Genomic DNA, 19,627 nt, shown 5'->3' with positions numbered 1-19,627 from the left:
AAAATTTTGGTCACCTTTATTTAAAATCTTACATAAATATGCTTTTTAAATATATACAAATACAAAATGATATAGCCCAAATAGAAACCAAGTTTCTAGTTCTGAAAAAGCTAACACATTTATTTTAAATGACATCTATTATTTCTTCATATTGTATATAGTTTCTAAGCCATGTAGTGATATGACCAAAATATTGCACTGAGACAAGATTTGAAAAATTAAAGTAACTAGCCACAAGTCTCAACACATATATGAAAATCCTCATCTGATCTAGTTAGAAAAATTTATCTTTCTGATACATTAAATATTCACAAATCCATACTCTATGCTTTAGATGCATGGATGTTCTTAGTATCATCAAATGTCCTGAATTATAGTAAATATTACTCTGTTTATGGATGTTATTAGAGGGAAAAACAAAACAAACAAACAACAACAACAAACTAGGCCAGATCCTGTCAATCTCAGAGCCCCTTCTGGGAACTTTATACTCATGCTTAGACCCAGCTAAATAATTTTCACCGTCAATTCCTCAGTAATCTTTCTCACTAATCCTGTTCCAGCTTTCAAATTTTGTGCTTGAAATTCAATTTAAATTTCTTTTAACAGAATGGGTCTGTTTTTCAATAGAATTCTTTCTTTTTCATTGGCAGCACCAGCATTAGGCAAAGTATCTTTGCATCAGTTTTATGGCTGGCATAGTAGACTCGCAGATGCTCAGCTCAGTAGCAAGCTTAACTAGTCTACTTCACTAGAACTATTATTCTCCTGCAGTGTAACACCTCCTAAGATTTGCCTATGTCTGCAGTGATAGCCAGGTGGATTTTTCTTAGGCTTACTTACTTATATTTTCTACATTAATTCACTCTCTACCTGTGTCTCTCTAGTTTTGCAAAAACACATTATTTTCTCTAGATGAGAAACCAGCCCAGCCCAGACAATTAAGCACATTTCCTGAGGTACTTCTCTGGATAGCCAAGCAGTGGTAAGAAATTATGAAGTTTTTCTAAGGAGAAAGATTTCTCAGAACATGTAATTGTTTCCATTTCCAGAAGTGGGCCTGCCATCACTGTTAGTCATTGCCAGCTTAAGGGAACCTGCTTCACTTGAGTAACTTTGCCAGGTCAATATAACCTTTGCCAGGTCATATTTGCAAATATAAATAATCCCACAGACCATTAATGGTAGGCAATAGAGATGTTTCCAAAAAAGGAGAACTATAAAAATTATGAAAATCATAGATAAAGTCTATAGATACATTTTATAAATGATTCCTATATATTCATAAATGCATCATGGATTCTAAAACATACCTTGACTGTAATGACTAATTAGCTTGATAGGTTGCTAAACACCATCTGCAACTTTTCTACTAATGTGTTAGTGAGTTATGCACCATGTATTCAAATACATTTGTTATATTTTATTTGTGGCAGTGTAAATCACAGTGTCTGCATCTACTGTTTGAATAGTGCACGTGATGGTTGTTCATGAAAAGTGAGTACCACATCTGTTCACATTTTGGAAACTAGCTATACAGTGAATGCAATGAAAAATAAGTTTGAAATATTAAAAGACAGAGAGAGAGAGGAAAAGACACATTATATTTACAACTTCTCTTCAAATATTTCTCTGAAGGGGCTGACATTTATCCTTCTTACCTTACCTCGTACATACAAAGACATGCCAGGCAGTCTCAGAAAATCCCTTCTTTAGCTTGGACAGCCATAACATATTATCTGAAATCTCTGAGTCATGCTATGACCACTCTGAAAATCACAACTAAAATGGTTTACATCCTTTCTGAATATTTGTCTAGTTATTCAGCTGGAAGTAGATGACAGAGGAAGGGTGTTCTGTCTCCCACCTATTTTGCTGCAGCAAATCTGCAGGAAAATGATCTAAAGACGGTGCTAAAATTTCTATTTTATTTTTGTCCAAAAATAATTATGATCAAACCCAAATACCAGCAGTTTATTTGAGAAGAGAAGTTAATTCAATAGTTGAAGAAGAGATCACTTTTGTCAGTCTTAAGGTTTTAGGAAAACTTTACAAAAAAACCTGGAAGTTAAAGAATCCTCTTAATAAGCAAACACAGCTCAGGAGAATTCTTTGGAAAGTACTGTTTAAAATGTAAAAATTATTGTAAACATTAGAAATTTATAGTGCAGTTATCTACAGCACATACATGTGGCATAATTTATTGTGAAATACAGATGGATTTGACAGCTCAAAAGGTTGATCATGTAGTTTCTTTGACTCATGATCTGCCTATTAAGGCAGAAATTCTTTCTGCACACCTGAGATTCATTCTGCATGACAACAGGTGCAAGAAAAGTGGCAATGACTGTCACATCATTGATCCCTCACCAGCTTTGTTGCCCTTCTCTGGACTCACTCGAGCACCTCCATGTCCTTCTTGTAGCGAGGGGCCCAAAACTTAAAACAGTACTTGAGGTGCAGCCTCACCAGAGCCAAGTACAGGGGGACGATCACTTCCTTAGGACTGCTGGCCACACTGCTTCTTATACAAGCCAGGATGCTGTTGGCCTTCTTGTCCACCTGAGCACACTGCTGGCTCATATTCAGCCAACTATCCACCAATACTCCCAGGTCCTTCTCCACTAGGCAGGTGCAGGACCGGGCACTTGGCCTTGTTGAACTTCATACAGTTGACCTCAGCCCATTGGTCCAGCCTATCCAGATCCTCCTGCAGAGCCTTCCTACCCTCAAGCAGATCGTCACATGCACCTAACTTGGTGACATCTGCAAACTTACTGAGGGTGCACTCGATGCACTCATCCAGATCATCAATAAAGATATTAAAGAGGACTGGCCCCAGCACCGAGCCCTGGGGAATGCCACTAGTGACCGGTCTCCAACTGTATTTGACTTCATTCACCACTTGTTTTAAAAAGTTCATCTTAGTAAAGAAAGATTCTCAATAGCCTCTAAAGTAGATGCTGAAAATTTTCTAATCATCATCATGTGAACAATTAAAAAAAAAAAAAAAAAAAAAGAGAGGAAAAAAACTAAAGGACTAAGTTGAGTGAAACGATGGGTCTAAAATTACTGCATTCATTATTTATTTATTTTTATTATTTCAATTCAAACTGAAGCTCCATTTATATTTGTAGGACATTTCTTTCTCTGTAAAGTTGATTGAATAAGTCTGTTTAGGTCTGCATGGACATGCCACACATTTCTCTAATTTTTTCTTTCTTTTTTCTTTTTTTTTTATTTTCCAACTGTATTATATTTGTGTTTTCCACAGAGCACTTATGGCCCAAGAAATCCATCCATATGTCTAGCAGTTCCCTTGGACTTTTTTGCATTTGTCACTACTTGTCCTGTCCACATTGTCTCAAGAAAGTCTTTGTGATCATTATGCTTTGCCAGCTTTCCGAACTAATTCATTTTGAGGATATTTTGACATTAGTGTTTACTAGCCCTTTTGAAGTGCTAGAGTTTAGATTCCTGCTCTAAATAGTAACAGAATAAGAGATCTTTACAGCTAATGCAGGGCATGTGAAAACTCCAGCTACTCAAACTCTCTCCTTTGATAACATACCACATGCAAAAATACATTTGGCAAAAGTGGTCTAATTTGAAATGTACCTGAGTATCTAATTTGGGGTACACACTAGGCACACATTGAGGATTTCTGTTTTCAAAGTGATGCTTGCCTGCAGCTGCCACTGCTGTCATGCCTAGGAGAGTCCAGCCTGGTTTGTACTTTGAATATCTGACAACTCCTGAAGAATTTAACTAAGAGATTTAAATGCCTAACTTGAACATTTTAAGTTTTAACACCCCATTTAAACCTTAGCAGAATCATTTTAAAAGATAGACACAGTGTTTTGATAGAAGCTCTAGATTATTTCTAGTTGTTGGAATACACACTCCCCAACACTGTAAGTAGACTACTTGTGCTACCACCCAGCAAACAGTGTGCTACTCTAGATCTTCAGGACTGTTCCTGCAGTTGCCATGAAGCTGCTACAGCATTTATGATTCCTGTGAAAGTATTTTGAATGTCATTGATATCTTCTTTCCAGTGCTGTTTAAGCACTGTAGCTGAATATAGTCAGGGGAACAACAGTCTGCTGCTGTTTCTGAGAATCTCAGATAAGCACCAGTGAATCCCTTACTGGAGTATCACATGAGATTTAAACACTGGGGTGTTTTCCCAGAATTTTAATCAGTTTTTTTTTTTAGTTTCCTGTGTACTTAGAAATGCTCACAAAGCTGTAGACAGTCAGGCTGCTTTCAGAGTGCTTTTAATCCCAGCTCTTAACCTTGTTTGCCGACTGTTTTGCAGCACATAACCAGCCTTTCTAAAATTATGAAGCAAAGGAACAATGAGCAAAATAAAAAATGATCCCAAGGGTTAAAAAAAGGAGTGTGAAAGTAAAATGCATTGACAAAATGAGCTAGAATGAGAATGCTGCACAACTTTCCTGTAATACTGTCCTGGAGCAAGTTTAAAGAACAGGCAGAGTGAAAGATGTTTTGTTTGTTTGTTTGTTTCATTTTTATTTGTTTTGTTTGATTGTTTATCTTGTCTGTTTTAACAGACTGCACTGCATTTCTTGCCATTATCAGAGGCTTACAGCAGAAGATGACCTTACTGAAATGCTCCACTCAAAAGTTCTCTGTGTAAAAAATGTTGTTCTGCAGTCAAAAGAGTAATGATAATTTAAAATAAGGGATGAGATTTGTGAGATGCAAGTGGGAGAGTTCCTTTGTTTGTGCTTTTTTATGCTGTGTATATATAAGAGTAGAATGGAAAATCTCCAGACCCAGTGTAGAATCCATAGGTCCTGCAACTATCAGACCAATAAATAAATAAATATATATATATTTTTTTTTTAAAAAAAGATATGTATAAAATTATCCATGATCTAGGAACTGCCATTGTGCCCTACTTGTGTGTATTGCAATGTCTTTTGCATGTTTAGGGCCTTGACCAGCCATGAAGAACAGAAGATATATGTGTTCCACACATTTTCATAGCATGGCACAGTACTTGGATTTGGAGGGGGCCTCTGGAAGGTCTGTGGTCAACCTCCCTGCTCAAATCAGGGTGACCTTCACAGCTAGATCCACTTTTGAAATACAACAGGTTGCTCAGGACAGAAGCATCCAAAAAATGCCACAGTTTGTGCAGTAGTTCACTCAGAATGACATGAAGAAGGGGGCCCACAGTTGACTTCAGATGATTTTAACTGTCACAGATATGTTTTGCCAGCAGTTTTTGGAGTGGCTATCCCTGCTAGAGTGGAGACTGAGGCAGACAAAGCTTCAGGTGGCAAATGTAGTCTTCCACTCCCAGCTTGCAGAAAGTGCCTAAGGCTTCATTCTGCCATGAGTGATGTTCCTCTGTCCTGCAAATGTGCTGTATTGGAGGAGCTGTGCCATCAAGTAGAAGGAGTTCCTGGAAGAAGTGAGCAGGTTCCACAACATCAGAGAAGATGAAAGGGGGATTGATGGGATCTTCTCTGTGATCCAACAACTTGAAGACCCTCAGACCCCAACTGTAGGAGAGAAGCTGGCAGTATCCATACCCCACTGATGAGGTACATGTAACCTCTGTATGAAGGGAAGGATGGAAGCTTATTACCTCTGGTACCAAGAGAAAGTCTCCTACCCCACCTAGAGGCTTGTATCTACAACATAGGTTCACTGCCCTCAGTGTTGAAGAGAAGTCAGATATCCCTACAAGCAAAGAATCTTATCCCCCTAACCCATGCAAGATCACCAGGAAGAAATGACAAGTCATTGTAATGGGTGACTCCCTATTACAGGGGACAGAGACACCCATTTGACTTATCAACTAGAGAGATTTGCTGCTTACCAGGAGTCCAGTTCCAGGATATTGTGGAGGTACTGCTGAATCTCACCCAGCCCTCTGAATACTACCCCCTCCTGTTATTCCATGTAAGCAAAAATGATACTTCCAGGGGAAATATCTGGCAGAGATCTGGGGAAAATAGTGAAGGGCATGGAGTCCAGGTGGTTTTCTCTTCAATCCCCCCGGTGATGGGAAAGGTTGTGAGGAGGAGGACACTGATAGTACAGGTCAATAATTGACTATAGACCTGGTGCTGGTGACAGGGTTTGAGAGCATGGGACCCTGTTTGCAGATCAGCATCTGTTTGGGAGAGATGGGATCCAGCTCATGAACTGGAGCAAAGCTATTTTTTTTCCAGTAGGATGGCTAACCTCATAAGGAGGGCTTTAAACTAAGCATGAGAAGGGAGGGAGAAAGTAACCAGCAACCCTGTGATGGACAGGGTTGTCAAGAAAAGGGCATGGGGTGATATGACCATGAGGAATCACAAAAGCAACAAAATGGGGCTTAAGCAAGATCACCTATAGCTTTGCATGTAAGCAAGGAACTGACTACAAGGCACCAATATGGAGAAAAGCCCTAAACCCATTCTGGGATTCCAGCATTCCAGGGAACCTCTCTGAGGTGCCTATATACTAATGCAAGGACCATGGTGAATAAGCATGATCAGTAAGAGCTGTGTGAAGTTGCAGGGCTATGATCTTGTTGGGGTCACAGATATGTGGTGATTGGGTCCCAAGACTAGAGTGATGCAATGGAGGGATACAGGCTCTTTAGGAAAGACAGGATGGGAAAATGAGGAGGGGATGTAGTCACTTATGTGAGAGAGAAGCTGGAATGCATGGAGCTCTGCCTGAAGATAGATGAGGAGCCAACTGAGAGCTTACATGTATGTTAAGGGGAGGACAGGTAAAGGTGACATTATAATTGGTGTGTGCTGCAGGCCACCTGACCAGGAAGAACAAGAAGATGAGGCCCTCAACATACATACAGGAGAAGCCTCATGTTCACAGGCCCTGATCCTCATGGGGAACTTTAACCACCCTGATGTCTACTGGAGGAACACAGCAGGACAGAAACAATCCAAGAGGTTTCTGGAGTGTGTTGGCAATAACTTCCTCCTCCAAGTGATAGATGAGCCTACAAGGAGAGGTGATCTGCTGGACCTCATACTCACCAAAAATGAGGGCCTTGTTGGGAATGTGAAGGTCACAAGCAGCCTTGGCTGCAGTGACTCTAAGATGGTGGTTCAGAATCCTGAGGGCAAGGGAGGAGGGTGTAAGCAAACCCTGGACTTCAGGAGAGCAGACTTCAAAGATCTGTTTGGACAAATCCCATGGGTTAAGGACCTGTAGGGAAGAGGGACCTAAACAGGATGGTTAACCAGCCTGTTAATTCAAGACTCACTTCCTCTAGAGTAGTCCATCCCAATGAATGAGAAGTCAGGCAAAAATGCCAGGAGGCTCAAACACATAAAGGAAACACACAGATGTAGGAAGTAAGGATAGGTAACCCAGGAAGCATACAGAGATATTGTCCAAGCATCCAGGGATGAAGTTAGGAAAGCTAAAGACTAAATAGAATTGAATCTGGCCAGGGATATCAAAGACAGCAGGAAGGGTTTCTGTAAGTACATCAACAACAAAAGGAAAATTAGGGAAAATGTTGTCCCACTGCTGAGTAACATGGGAAACCTGGTTACACAGAAAATGGGAAAGGCTGAGGTACTGAATGCCTTCTTTGCCTCAGCTTTTACCAGCAAATTGAATGCTGCAATCGTCTGCTCTGCTGCAGAACATGGCTACACCAGAGCTGGTTATATCAACTACATTATTATTGCTACATTAGGAAAATTTGTAAATAGAGTACCTGTCCAAAAAGTATGTTTTAGCTGTTGAGAATTTTAGCTCAACAGCTGATCACATCTGCCGTACTCAAGTGTAACAACTATTTACTTGGTGTCCTGAGGAATACTTAGTGTCCTGAGGAATACCTAAATTATATTTACTATATGAACAACCTTGTAGATCATCTTCTGTGTGATCACTGCAACACAGCACAGTCTTCTGTCAGGATGTCCTGAAAAGAGTTCATACTAGGAACCTCTTAACAGAGACTCATGTTGAACTATATTTGATCAAATGACACACTAGTGTCCTTTTAGATTCCAGTTGATGACTGTGCACTACAGTGCTGGTAATATTAGCTGGCTTTAATCAGATTTTCAGTGTACAATAAAGTACATAGGCACACATAAGAACCTTTCCACATTTGAAACAGGCCATATATATCTATATATCCATATATAGATACATATATAAACATATATAACATATCCATTTGTTAATAAAAATGTGCAAGTATTTACACACAATTCATTTTTGTGTTTCGTGAACAGTGTAACTCACTAAACAGGGTATTGGTAGGCCAGTAGGATATACTCTTGATTCTCTAGAAAGTGCAAGTGCTTAACTGTGTGTTAAACAGCATAGCAAACTAATATCTGAGATGCCATTCAAAATATAAGCATAGCGTCATTTACTTCCATCTCTCTAATTTAGATATCCTTGAAAACATGCATTAAACAAATGCTTACAGATTATACATACTTCTTCATTCCTTGATAATTAAGTAATGATGTAAACTGTTCAGTAAATCATAACATTGTGAGGACCAGACAGCAAACCTGCAGTGTCATTTGTGAGGTTTAGGACATTTAAATAAGAATTTTGCAGTATGATTTGCTCTGTCTTCTGTATTTAGGAGCGCTAGAGACCAAATCTTTTGCTACTTCTTTATTTTGCTATTCCAGAATAGGTTAATCTTACAAGCTTAAATTCCCATTCTGTCATGGCATGGGGTCCTTCCACATTTCCCATGAAGCTGCTTTACATATTTTAAATGCCAGAAGCATGAATAACATTGGTATAAATGCTAAAGGCAGAATAAATCTCTTTTTCTATCTGTGAAAGCATCTGAATGCATACTAGAGGTTTACTAAAGTCAGCAAGAGTTAAATACATGCTGAAAAGTTAAGTTAAGCAAGAAAATATTTCTCTTTGCTGAACTGTGAGCTCTGTTGTAAAATGGAAAAATTATACTCAACCCTTTGAGAATAATTCTCTGTGGTATAATGCTTCATAATTTGAAGAAATGAGATTTAAGGTATAATTTCAGTGTGACACAATCTCTTTCTGGGGCATGTATGTATCTTTTAAGCAAAAGCAATCCTTTTCTGATTTTAATGAGTTTACCAGTGTCTGAATTAACAAAATAAGGAAATAAGAATGAGACAATTATATTTTTAACATAACTTACTAAGAATGTTAATTTCCTCCAAATATTTCTTCTATTTCCAGATTTTTTTCAGTTTAAAGAAATAAAAATGTAGCCTCTTTTATGAATTTGTCATTAATATTTTTAATAGTCTACATTTCTATGTAGAAAACTATTCCCAAAATGTTAATTATAAGTTTAAATATTCTGTATAATAGATTTTATGTACTAGATTAAAAAAAAGTAATAGTCTTCATATGTAAATATGTAATGTTTATCAAAATGCATTGCTTCTTGATCAGATTACTGCTTTGTTCTAAACACTAGATGATACAGATATCTGCAGGTATGTATGAGAATGTCAATGACAGTTATGAATACTATTTTTTGATCAACAGATATTTCCTGGACTGATTCTGTCAGACATTAAGCCTGCCAAAAGAATGAAGTTCAAGACAGTCTGCTATCTGCTTGTTCAGCTCATGCACTGTCGTAAGATGTTCAAAGCAGAGATCCCTTTCTCCAATGTCATGACGTGTGAGGATGACGATAAGGTAATTCATATGGACTCTAAGTATCGGTTTCAGGGTCACATAAAGCAGACCAGCTCTGAGTATTTGTGGGATGGCCTGGCCAGCTGCTTCATGTGTTCCTGCTGCGGCTAGAGCTATCTAATGACCACAGCAATGGGAAATACATGCAGCCATCTCACACTAAAGACAAAACTTAATTATACCAGGTCTTACATTTGGAGCTCCTCTTGAATAAACCAGCACAGGTGTCTTACATGGCTTTTATTAAGGCCTTCTTTCAAAGGAATTAGAGATTCTGAGGCTATTTATGCAATTACTAAGAGCTGCTCTTTTGCATCATGAGTCCACCCACAGTCTGACACTGATAGCAGCAGATGCAAAATAAGAACATAATTTTATATCTCTAGGTGGTTCTCTAAAAAGCAAAAAACTGCGTAGTAAACAAAACCCTTTAAGTCCCTAATACAAATATTCAAGTCCCTAATTATCAAATACAGTTTTCTTGCTTTTGAATAGATTTTAATGCCATAACTCATGATTATTTTATATGCTAGTAGACCCTGGTGTACTATCAGAAATTTATGGAGGAAAAAAAAAACATTTGAAGACTTGCTCTTTCTATTTTCTTTGCCGGCAGGTGGCAATATTGTATATGCTGCTCTACCAGTGCTCCAAAGCAAGAAACGTGTGCATTGGAATCAGCAATTCATTTTGTATTTGACTGCTCCACTTCTTGTTTTATTTTTTTAATTATTATTATATGAATTATGTGCAGTTACTGAAGATTCAATCTAAATCTTACTTAAAGAAAGAATTATAACTTTTCTAGTTTGTATTTTACATGCGCATGTGTTTCTTCTGGGGGAAAAAGAGAGAAAATCCTGTTAGCTCCTTTAAAACACAATTTCAGTGAAGAATTTCAGAAACTCCAGATTCACTTTTGAAATAGGCTGATACAGGGACTTTGGTATGGCTTTTCAGTTGTAAATTAGTGCTTTTTTTTTAGAGTATTTTTAAAAAGGCAACACACATAGTCTTTGAAACATATGCAGTTCTCTACAATGATTCTAATGTGTATGTATGTATAAATACTGTAGTATACACAGAAAATCCAGATATGGTTTTCCCAGGGTTCAGATGTGTTATTCTTGTTGTTGTATTTTTTTGTTTTGTTTGCTTGTTTGTTTTTCATGTGAGAACATATACAGTGAAGTTCTGAAATGCTTTCTCTATCTGAACCAGCTATTCCATATTCCAAGCTTTTGTACCTGATACACTTTTAACATGGAGTATGATACATGTTTTTAATATTAACGCACTGTGTCGCAAAAAGAAACCCTGGAGGTTTCTTCAGAGCTATCAGTCCTCTAATCAGTTAAAGCAAGGTTTGTCTATAAAGGCTTTGAAGTCAACACACTACTGCAGTATGTATTTAATTATTTCTGAGTAATATAAATAGAATCATAGAATATTCTGAGTTGGAAGGGACCCACAAGGTCCAACTCCTGGCTCCACCCAAAAATCAGACCATGTGTAGTGCTGTGACCCTGTCCTTGGGAAGCCTGTTTGAGTGCCTGACCACCCTCTCAGCGAAGAACATTTTTCTGATATCCAACCTGAATTGTAAGATGTAATATCACAAGTGCAGCTCCACTTGCATAAGAGGGCACAGCTGTGGTTATGCAACCCCATGCCATGCACAAGACATTCCCACATACTCCCAGCCTGCCCCAGAGGCCTCCTCCACCATCTAAATAGGAGACCAGGCAGTGTGCTCAGGCACTGTTCTCTGGACTGTTCACACTGCTGAAGTGCTAGCTTGCACCTTGCTCTGCTTTGAACTACCCTGTGTAGATGTCTCCAAGACAGACTTATGGCCTGGTTTGTAACTCTCTTTTATTTAGGATTTATAGATAAAAATATTGTCATTAACAGTCTGGGCAAACATAGGTACATACATACACACCAGCCCAAGAGACAGGCTTATTCTTGATCATAGATAATACATCATATAACTTTACTGTATGAAATAATAACAGAAGAAAAAATAAGAGACTTAAGTAATTATCTGTGAGCAACACCTAATTTGACTTAGCACAGTAACTTTGACCCTATTTTAGAGTAATAGTTAACAGTGTTTATTTCATTGTCTACTCCCATTTCAAATTTTGAAGCAAAGAAGCATTTTAAAATTATTTTTATTTGTCTTAAAGAAAGCTGTTTTGCTCATCCCTATGTGCTCATCCCTGTGGTTTAAATTCAAATTATTAAAAATTCCAGCAGATATTTTTGCCTCACCTTAAGCAATACATATGTTAACTTTTTTATCTTTATGAACAGCAAAACTGTTAATTCCTGGCAATATTCCCTGACAGCACATAGTTTCCATATAAACTTCTGGGAGAGCTGGTAGATTTTGGCCTGTTTGAAAGGTGTTCTGCAACAGAACAAATTTATGGTTAGAAATATTTAGAATAGTTGTATGACTCTCAAATTAAGATTTCTGTTATGGTTAAATAAAAGCAGAGGATTGGATTTGAAAGCTCCAATCCACATATGTCCATACAGTTAATTTTCATGATGAAATAGCTACTTCTTGCACCACATTCAGCTTCATAAGTAATAGGATCTGATAGTTTGAAGAAAAATATTTCAATTTGTTATTATATAAAATATTTTTTATTTTTCATAATTGATTAATAAACTACTCTCTACATATGGAGACAACAAAACAGGACTACAGTTGTAGTCCACTGTTTGTTCAATGATGAGGATCTTACAACTACTTTTTGTGGAGTAAGACAGGAAAATGCCATTCCTACAGAATTACTTAAATAATGAGCACCACCTCTTTTTACCATCTGGTTTAGAAGGATTTATTTTTGTAATATATCCTTTAAAGAGTGGGCTATTAAGTATTGACTGCTCTGAAGAGAGAAATTTATAACAGCTTGCTGACATACTCTACTGATTATAAACTGAGCCAATGGAGTCCTTTTCCCTGACCAAACTCATCATTTCCTAATGTGTTGAATACTCTTCCTGAACTTCGCAGATGTTAAATAATACACATATATAATATTATGTATATATATATATATATATATATATATATATATATATATATATAATATAATGTGTTATATTATATTACATTTATATTACATTATATATATTATATAATTATATGTATATATTATATTATTTGTATTTTAAAAGTTCAACTTTAGTGAGCTGGGCTGTCAAAACCCACTTGGAAAGTGAGGCTTGACCCTTTTTAAGCTGAAAAGAATACTCAATACCTTATTCTTTATGCTAATTGTTCAACATGCTAATTATTATATGACTGGGTTGTGGGTTTTTGTTTGTTTGTTTGTTTGTTTGTTTTGCAAGATTGGCCTACATCTTTATCACTCTATGTTAAAAAATTATGAAGTTACAAGTCTGTTTTGTGGAAGCCCTGATCATTTCAGTGTGTGCTGACACATGGACAGTCATACTAGTGCAGATCTAACCATAGTGGCTTGAATTGCAATGCCCTCAACTGAAGGTTAGCACCATTGTAGCTGAGATGCTGCTCACCATCTCTGTGAGTGTTCTAAACTCTCTCTGTGAGACACGTTGTCTAAAATTCCTTTCAGATATGCTCTGCAATAAAGCTTTTGCACTGACAAGGACTTTGAGGGATCATCTTTCCTGTTATGCTATGTCAGCCTTGAAGGTATGAACCCCAGTGAGGAGCAGTTTAGCTCTGATAATTTATTAAACTGCTCCATCCAGATGTGCCAGTGGCCTAAAAGTGCATACTAAAGAGATCTTAACAAGAGAGCTCTCGTGTGAGTTACAAATAGGAAAATCTGGGATTTCTGATCCTCCAAAATCGTATATGGTCATCATGCAAGAAGTAATGGAAAAATTTATTTCCAAATATATGTTGACACCTTGGTGGTCTTGACCAGTAGGACTTTTCTTGTGTCATGAAGAGCATGGCTGTCACGTCTTTAAGATGTGCAGGGCTCTGTGTCTTTCGTTAAGATAAAACTTCTAATGATTTTGCTAGGTAAAGTGACTTTGGGATCAAACTGTTTATCTCTTCAGTGGAAAAGAAGTCTCAGGAGAGTATGTAAAGAAGATTTCTGCTGATGAGGATTGAAATCCTGGAACACAGTGGGAATATGATCATCAATTCTAAAGAGATCAGGATTTCACCTAAAAAGTTTTTTTTTGTAGTTGTTTTTCTTAATGAATTCCTCATATTGACTGTAAACTTGGGATAATATGAACACAATAAATGTCAATGTTAATAAAAGTCTGTGATTTTTTCTTAATTTCTGCTACAGAGGAGAGCTTTAAGGACAGCCTCTGAAAAACTCAGGAATCGTTCCTCTTTTTCTACCAATGTCGTATACAACACTCCTGGAACTCGAGTAAACAGATACATCAGCCGTTTGATAGAGGCCCGTCAAACTGAGTCTGAGATGGCTGACTTGAATTTCATTACCCTGAAATATAAACAAATTGAGCGTGAAAATAAAGTAAGTGTTTTTAAAATTATTTTTACTGATTTCATTGACTGTGAGCCAACTAGCATTTTGTTGTTGTTGTTGTTTTAGACAATATTTAAATTCTACTCACTATCTTTAAATAATCTGATGGATCATCTTTTAGCTAAGAAGGCCAAATTATCTCCACCTTCTATGGAAGCACTTGGAAGGGAGAAGAAAGATCAGTATCTTTCTACTCATCAAGCTCCTCATGCTGTCTCATGGTGATGTGGCTGCCTACTTATTCATTGGCTATGGGAAGGCATTAATGGAAGGCAGGATGCTTCCCTCTGCATATGTAGCCTGATATGGATTGATCCAATCCATTCTATAAAACAAAGAAAAGCTTAAATCTCTGGGCAAGGTTATGACCTCATACCAGTATAACTGTGCTGAAAGTGGTGGACATCCTCCAGAAGCACATAAATACATATATAGGAAGAGTTATCAAAGTAGAACTGTTTGTTCCTACCTTGTATGTTTTTATTATTATTAATATTATTGTTTTGTTTCAAAAAATAGAAACATTTGGTTTATTTGTTTGTTTTTGTTTTTTTTTTTTAAAAAAAAGGCAAAAGTAATACAGTTTTGGATTAGTTTGGTGGTAACATTTAATTCATTTTTCCACTGCAAGTCACATCATAGTCTAAGATACTCTGTGAGTACTATTTCAAGATAGAAGTCTGTGTGCCCCATTGGACCCATTTTTTATTTATTTTTTTAATGTCTTGAGCCTTATCTTTGATTTCAGGTTCCCATAGTGTTTATTATTTGATTTTGTTTGCTTTTGAAGTAAGAGCTTTATTTTGCATATGGCAGGTGAAGTTTACTGAAGGAAGGGAATGTTTCGATTCAACTGTATGATGTCTTTTGGGAATATTTAGAACTTTAAAATTATCTTTCATATGTTTAGTTTTGCTCTTGTTTGTTTGTTTGTTTTTTCCTTTAAATTGCAACACAAGGTTTAAAAAATCCAAAACTTCCTGGAACTGACTTTTTGTTTGTTTGTCTGTTGTGTTGTTGTTTTTTAATTCAATTAATGTGTTTTTCCAGGCTGCTCTGTATTTCACACTTGTATATGTTTCAAATTAGACATGAGAATAGCCATTATGACAGTAGAATGTATATTTTATAATCTTAAACTAAATGCTGTAAACTCTGTTCCCTGAGAAAATACTGTATCTTGCAAGATGCAGTATATTATTCCTATACTAGCATCACAGGGTTAGAGTATGTGGAATCATGGCTTCAATTTCTTTTGATTTTAACTGGCGTGTGTGTATCTCTACTGAACTGCTTGCTTTCTGAGGTTATAATCACATCCTAGTCACGAGTGTTTTTGTGTAAATTTAGTGTTACTCTAACAGATAGAACTGAATTCTAGCTTTTTATGATATAAATAAGGTTGAAATTTGGATCTTTCTGACAAAACTCTTCTGTTGTAAGGACTGTAGCTGGAATCAGGGACAATAATTGCTGAAAACAGAACCTAGTCTCCCAGTAGCACTTGCCTCCAGCCTACCCATCAGTGTCCTATCCTGAGTGTTTGAGGTGATAACACTCCTTGAAGGCAGCACCAAAGGGTGGAGGAAGGAGGGAGTTCCTTCTCCTTCTGCTTCAAAATGACTGGCTCATTTTTGTACCACAAGATAAACTTATGCCTGGGTCTAATGCAGATTTGACTAATTTGAGGGTGAAAACTAAACAGCTAGGCCAACAAACAACTGAAAGAAGGCTATCAAGCAAGATCTTGCATAGACCTGCCTCATTCATTTTTTGTGAGAATTAAACAATTATTTGTATGTTTGCAAAGTGGGAAGAGACTTGTTCTATTTTAGTTTATAGCTCTTTCTTGATGAGAATGGTTAATTGTGGGTGACAGGGTTTGTATAAAACGCTCACTGTCTTCATTTCCTCCTTTTTCTAACAGTACCACCAGCTTCAGGATGAATACTTCACCAGTGCTGTAGTTCTCTCACTAATTCTAGCTGCCTTATTTGGCCTTGTCTACCTTTTAATAATACCACAGTAAGTTTCTGTCTTTTGCTATTATAATTCGAAGTTGAACATCTTCAAGCATCCTGCACAAAATCAAAACATTCCTGTCTCTGAAAATGACACCAAGGCCAGTAGCTGCTCAAACAGGGATTGTCTGTTGATCTTTCCTCAGACTGTTATCTCATCTATTTATCTAAATGATCCATGACATAGAATCATTGAATGGCTTGGGCTGGCAGGGACCTTGAAAATCATCTAGTTCCAACCCCCCTGCCATGGGCAAGGACACCTACTGCTAGACCAGATTGCCCAAAGTCGGCCTTAAACTCTTCCTGGTATGGGGCATCCAAAATTTCAACGTCATTGATACCTTATTTAAAATGGTTTCTTCCCTGGTCTCTTTTGGTTTTGATGTTTTCTTTTCTTTTGTTTTGTTTTCTTTGTTTGTGGAAAGATTTGTTTGGAAGTTGAAAAGACCAAAATCTGCTAAAGATTTTTAATTTAAAGGTTTTCTACACTGCAGACACAGATGTTACAGCAGCTTTTCTAAATTTGTGTTGGCTTTGAACTAGCCACTTCAAATATTGATGGAAACACTCTTACCTGAGTTGCAGTCTGGGCTGCACTAAGGCAGATATAACCAAATACTGCGGTTGAGGGGAGGGGTGTTGGTACTTATTGTTAAGTGATATAATGTAGTGATTAATTCAAGTTTTGCCAGTTCTATGTAAATGCTTACTAAAGAAAAAAATATTAGATATCATTTTCAAATCTACAAGTTATAAGTAGATGTAATTGTTTCCAAGTTATAAAAAAAAAAAAAAAAGTATTTTTTTTTAAGATGAGAATATCTAAACATTGAAAATAAGCTTCACTCACTTTTACTAATTATTTCAGTGGAAATAGAACTGGCCACAGAGTAATATTTTTGAAAATCCAATTTAAATCCAATCTTTCCTTTTCACAAATCTCTAGTCAGAACAATGCTTACTCTTATATGGTTCTATTGTTTCTAACTGAAAGTTTGAAAGTAATCTTTTTTACTTTGGTAAGTCACCGTATAATTTTTAATGTGATACCTGTCACCTGAAGAATTCAAAATCACTTACAAAAATCATGTTGTTTCCATACTAACAACCTCTGTTGACTGACTGGAGCACAGTTGAAAACACCTTCACCTACTTCTGAAGTAAGGCCCAGCTGCATTACATAGCAATTTAAAGCAAAGATAGATAGAGCATTAGTGTCATTGAAAGTAGAATGAGTTTCCAAGAATTGTGTGCTATGGTAGTTGCTAACATTTACAAAAAGTAGGAATCACTTAAAAAAGAGATAGACAGATATTCAGCTTAAGCTCTTGTATAACAGATGCGGAAACTCCAGACATAACTACTGCATGCCAGGAAAATGGACTGGTTTATCACTGGGCCAGTTAGAAAAGCCTCTTACTGAACAGTCGCAAATTCTCTCTTCCAGTGTGTCTGTGAGCAGTGGCTTTAGACAGCAAAACTACAAGCTTGCCCTGGCTCTTTCCTTGCTGTGACACTAATGCAACCATGAGCTAGACTAAAACTCTGGAAGTATCAGAAAATTTCTCATCTCCACAAAACTTGGAGTTCTAAACTACTCAGTTGCCAAAAGTACTTGTAAATATGACTAGGAATGCAAAAGCCAAGAGAAGACATGTCACGTGTTACTACAGTGGAATAGGTGATAATAATGGTGTTTGACATGTATCACAGTATTCCAAGAAGGAAGTTCAAAATCTAAAGACAATTGTTGTAAGATAGTCACTTGCTGCGTAAAAACATAAATGCAATAGGCTTGACATTTTCACAATTTCTGTGTTCATCTCAGCAAAACAGCTAAGGACACAATTATATCCCTAGTTGGGGTTGGTGGAAGAAAGTCTATGTTTCTGTTGACTTTAGCTGTTCAGTTATGGATGCACACATATAGCATAACCACTAAAAACCTTGATTATGAACCTTGCTAATATCTTATGCTGGGTCGAATTATAAACAAAAAGAAAAGCAAAAACAGCAGTGTAACCCTTTGTTACTGGTGCCAATCCAAATATCTGTCAGGGTCCCACTCAGCACTTGCTGTCTGTTGCTGCCTTGAAAGACATTGTTGCAGTCCCCTGCATCTTCTTCTTGCATGTTATATCCTAAATACAAGACAGTTATCTTAAAATGTAGGGGAGTCTGCTATCTATTAGTACTTGTATTTAGAATCCACATTATGACAGCATCTAGAGTTCCTTCTTGGTTCTAAATAAACATACTATACAACAGCATTTTCCCTGTTTGGGTATTGATAAATTCTTACATAACTATGAATATGAAATCAAAATCAAATGTTGAGATGTTTTACTACAGAATAGTGCTGTTTTTCTTCTACTGTTACAAGAAAACATAAATTTTTCAAGATTAAGGGCAACATATATGTTGTTTTCACAAGACTAGAAAGGAGGGTATGAAGATCATTCTATGTTGCTTTTATATGGCCTTGTTCCATGGCTGGCATGGGGCCAAGCTGCACTTGAACATAAATCAAAGCACCAGCTCTGGTGGATTCATTTTTGCTAGGTTGCTCACATCTATAAAGTACTGTTCCAATAACACTGGCTTGCTGGAGGATGGAAGCTCTTGGCCTGTATCCCTCTTCTCATGAAGAACACACCTATTTTGAAAGACCAGAAGAAGGAAGATTAAGTCTTAATTATAAGACTTACTACAGCATCTTTGCAAAAGCTAAGATTTTTCTTACCATTTGAGAAAAAAAAAAAAAATCAAAAGAAGGGAATTGCTCTGTGTCAATAGAAGTGAGTGCTGTCCATTCTGATTTTATTTGACCTGTCCATTCTGATTTTATTTGACTTGATAAGTAACAGGCTTGACTGGCCTCTGATTTCAGAATCTTTGAGAAGGAGAGATTAGAAGGGAAAAGCACCAGGTAGCTGTTACACAGCTGTCAAGGCAAAATAATTGGATTGCACTCTCCACTTTCCATATCATCCTGTATTAGTCTAAAATTAGGAAGTGTCTCTCCTGACACCCTGTAAGGGTGACTTTTTTAGATGATTTGGTCTCCTTGCTGTAGTCAGAGTGGGTACTATGTACAGGAATGTTTACTGATTTCTCATCCTTGAGAGAAGTGTATTTCACTGTGAGTTTTTCCCTGCAATGGTTAGCTTTACAGTAAGGGTGAGGGAAGAGATCCTCCAGCACTCATCCAACACCATTTCAGGATGCCTGTGCTGTTTGTTCTCATATCTACTACTAAGTTGGGTTGAATTACTTTTACTGTATTTTGCTTTTAGGAGTACCATAGTCCTTGTCCTCCTGGTGTTCTGCATATGCTTCCTAGTTGCTTGTATAATGTACCTACATGTCACACGAGTACAAGTAAGTGATTTA

General features: G+C 37.0%; 1 protein-coding gene across 2 annotated transcripts in view; it reads left to right on the top strand.

Moving 5' to 3' along the window:
• The window catches only part of ADCY1 (adenylate cyclase 1), a 160,601-nt gene that overhangs the window by 110,951 nt on the left and 30,023 nt on the right, over window positions 1-19,627 (top strand). For both annotated transcript variants that reach the window (XM_068674818.1, XM_068674817.1), the window contains 4 exons: window positions 9,529-9,684; window positions 14,004-14,198; window positions 16,138-16,235; window positions 19,531-19,615. In XM_068674818.1, the coding sequence (XP_068530919.1) occupies window positions 9,529-9,684; window positions 14,004-14,198; window positions 16,138-16,235; window positions 19,531-19,615 (534 nt within the window). The remainder of the gene's footprint in view (window positions 1-9,528; window positions 9,685-14,003; window positions 14,199-16,137; window positions 16,236-19,530; window positions 19,616-19,627) is intronic.

This window comes from Anas acuta, chromosome 2 (genome assembly GCF_963932015.1).
Source record: "Anas acuta chromosome 2, bAnaAcu1.1, whole genome shotgun sequence".
In the NCBI taxonomy this organism is placed as follows: Eukaryota; Metazoa; Chordata; class Aves; order Anseriformes; family Anatidae; genus Anas; species Anas acuta.
This window is presented reverse-complemented; position numbering and strand designations above follow the sequence as displayed.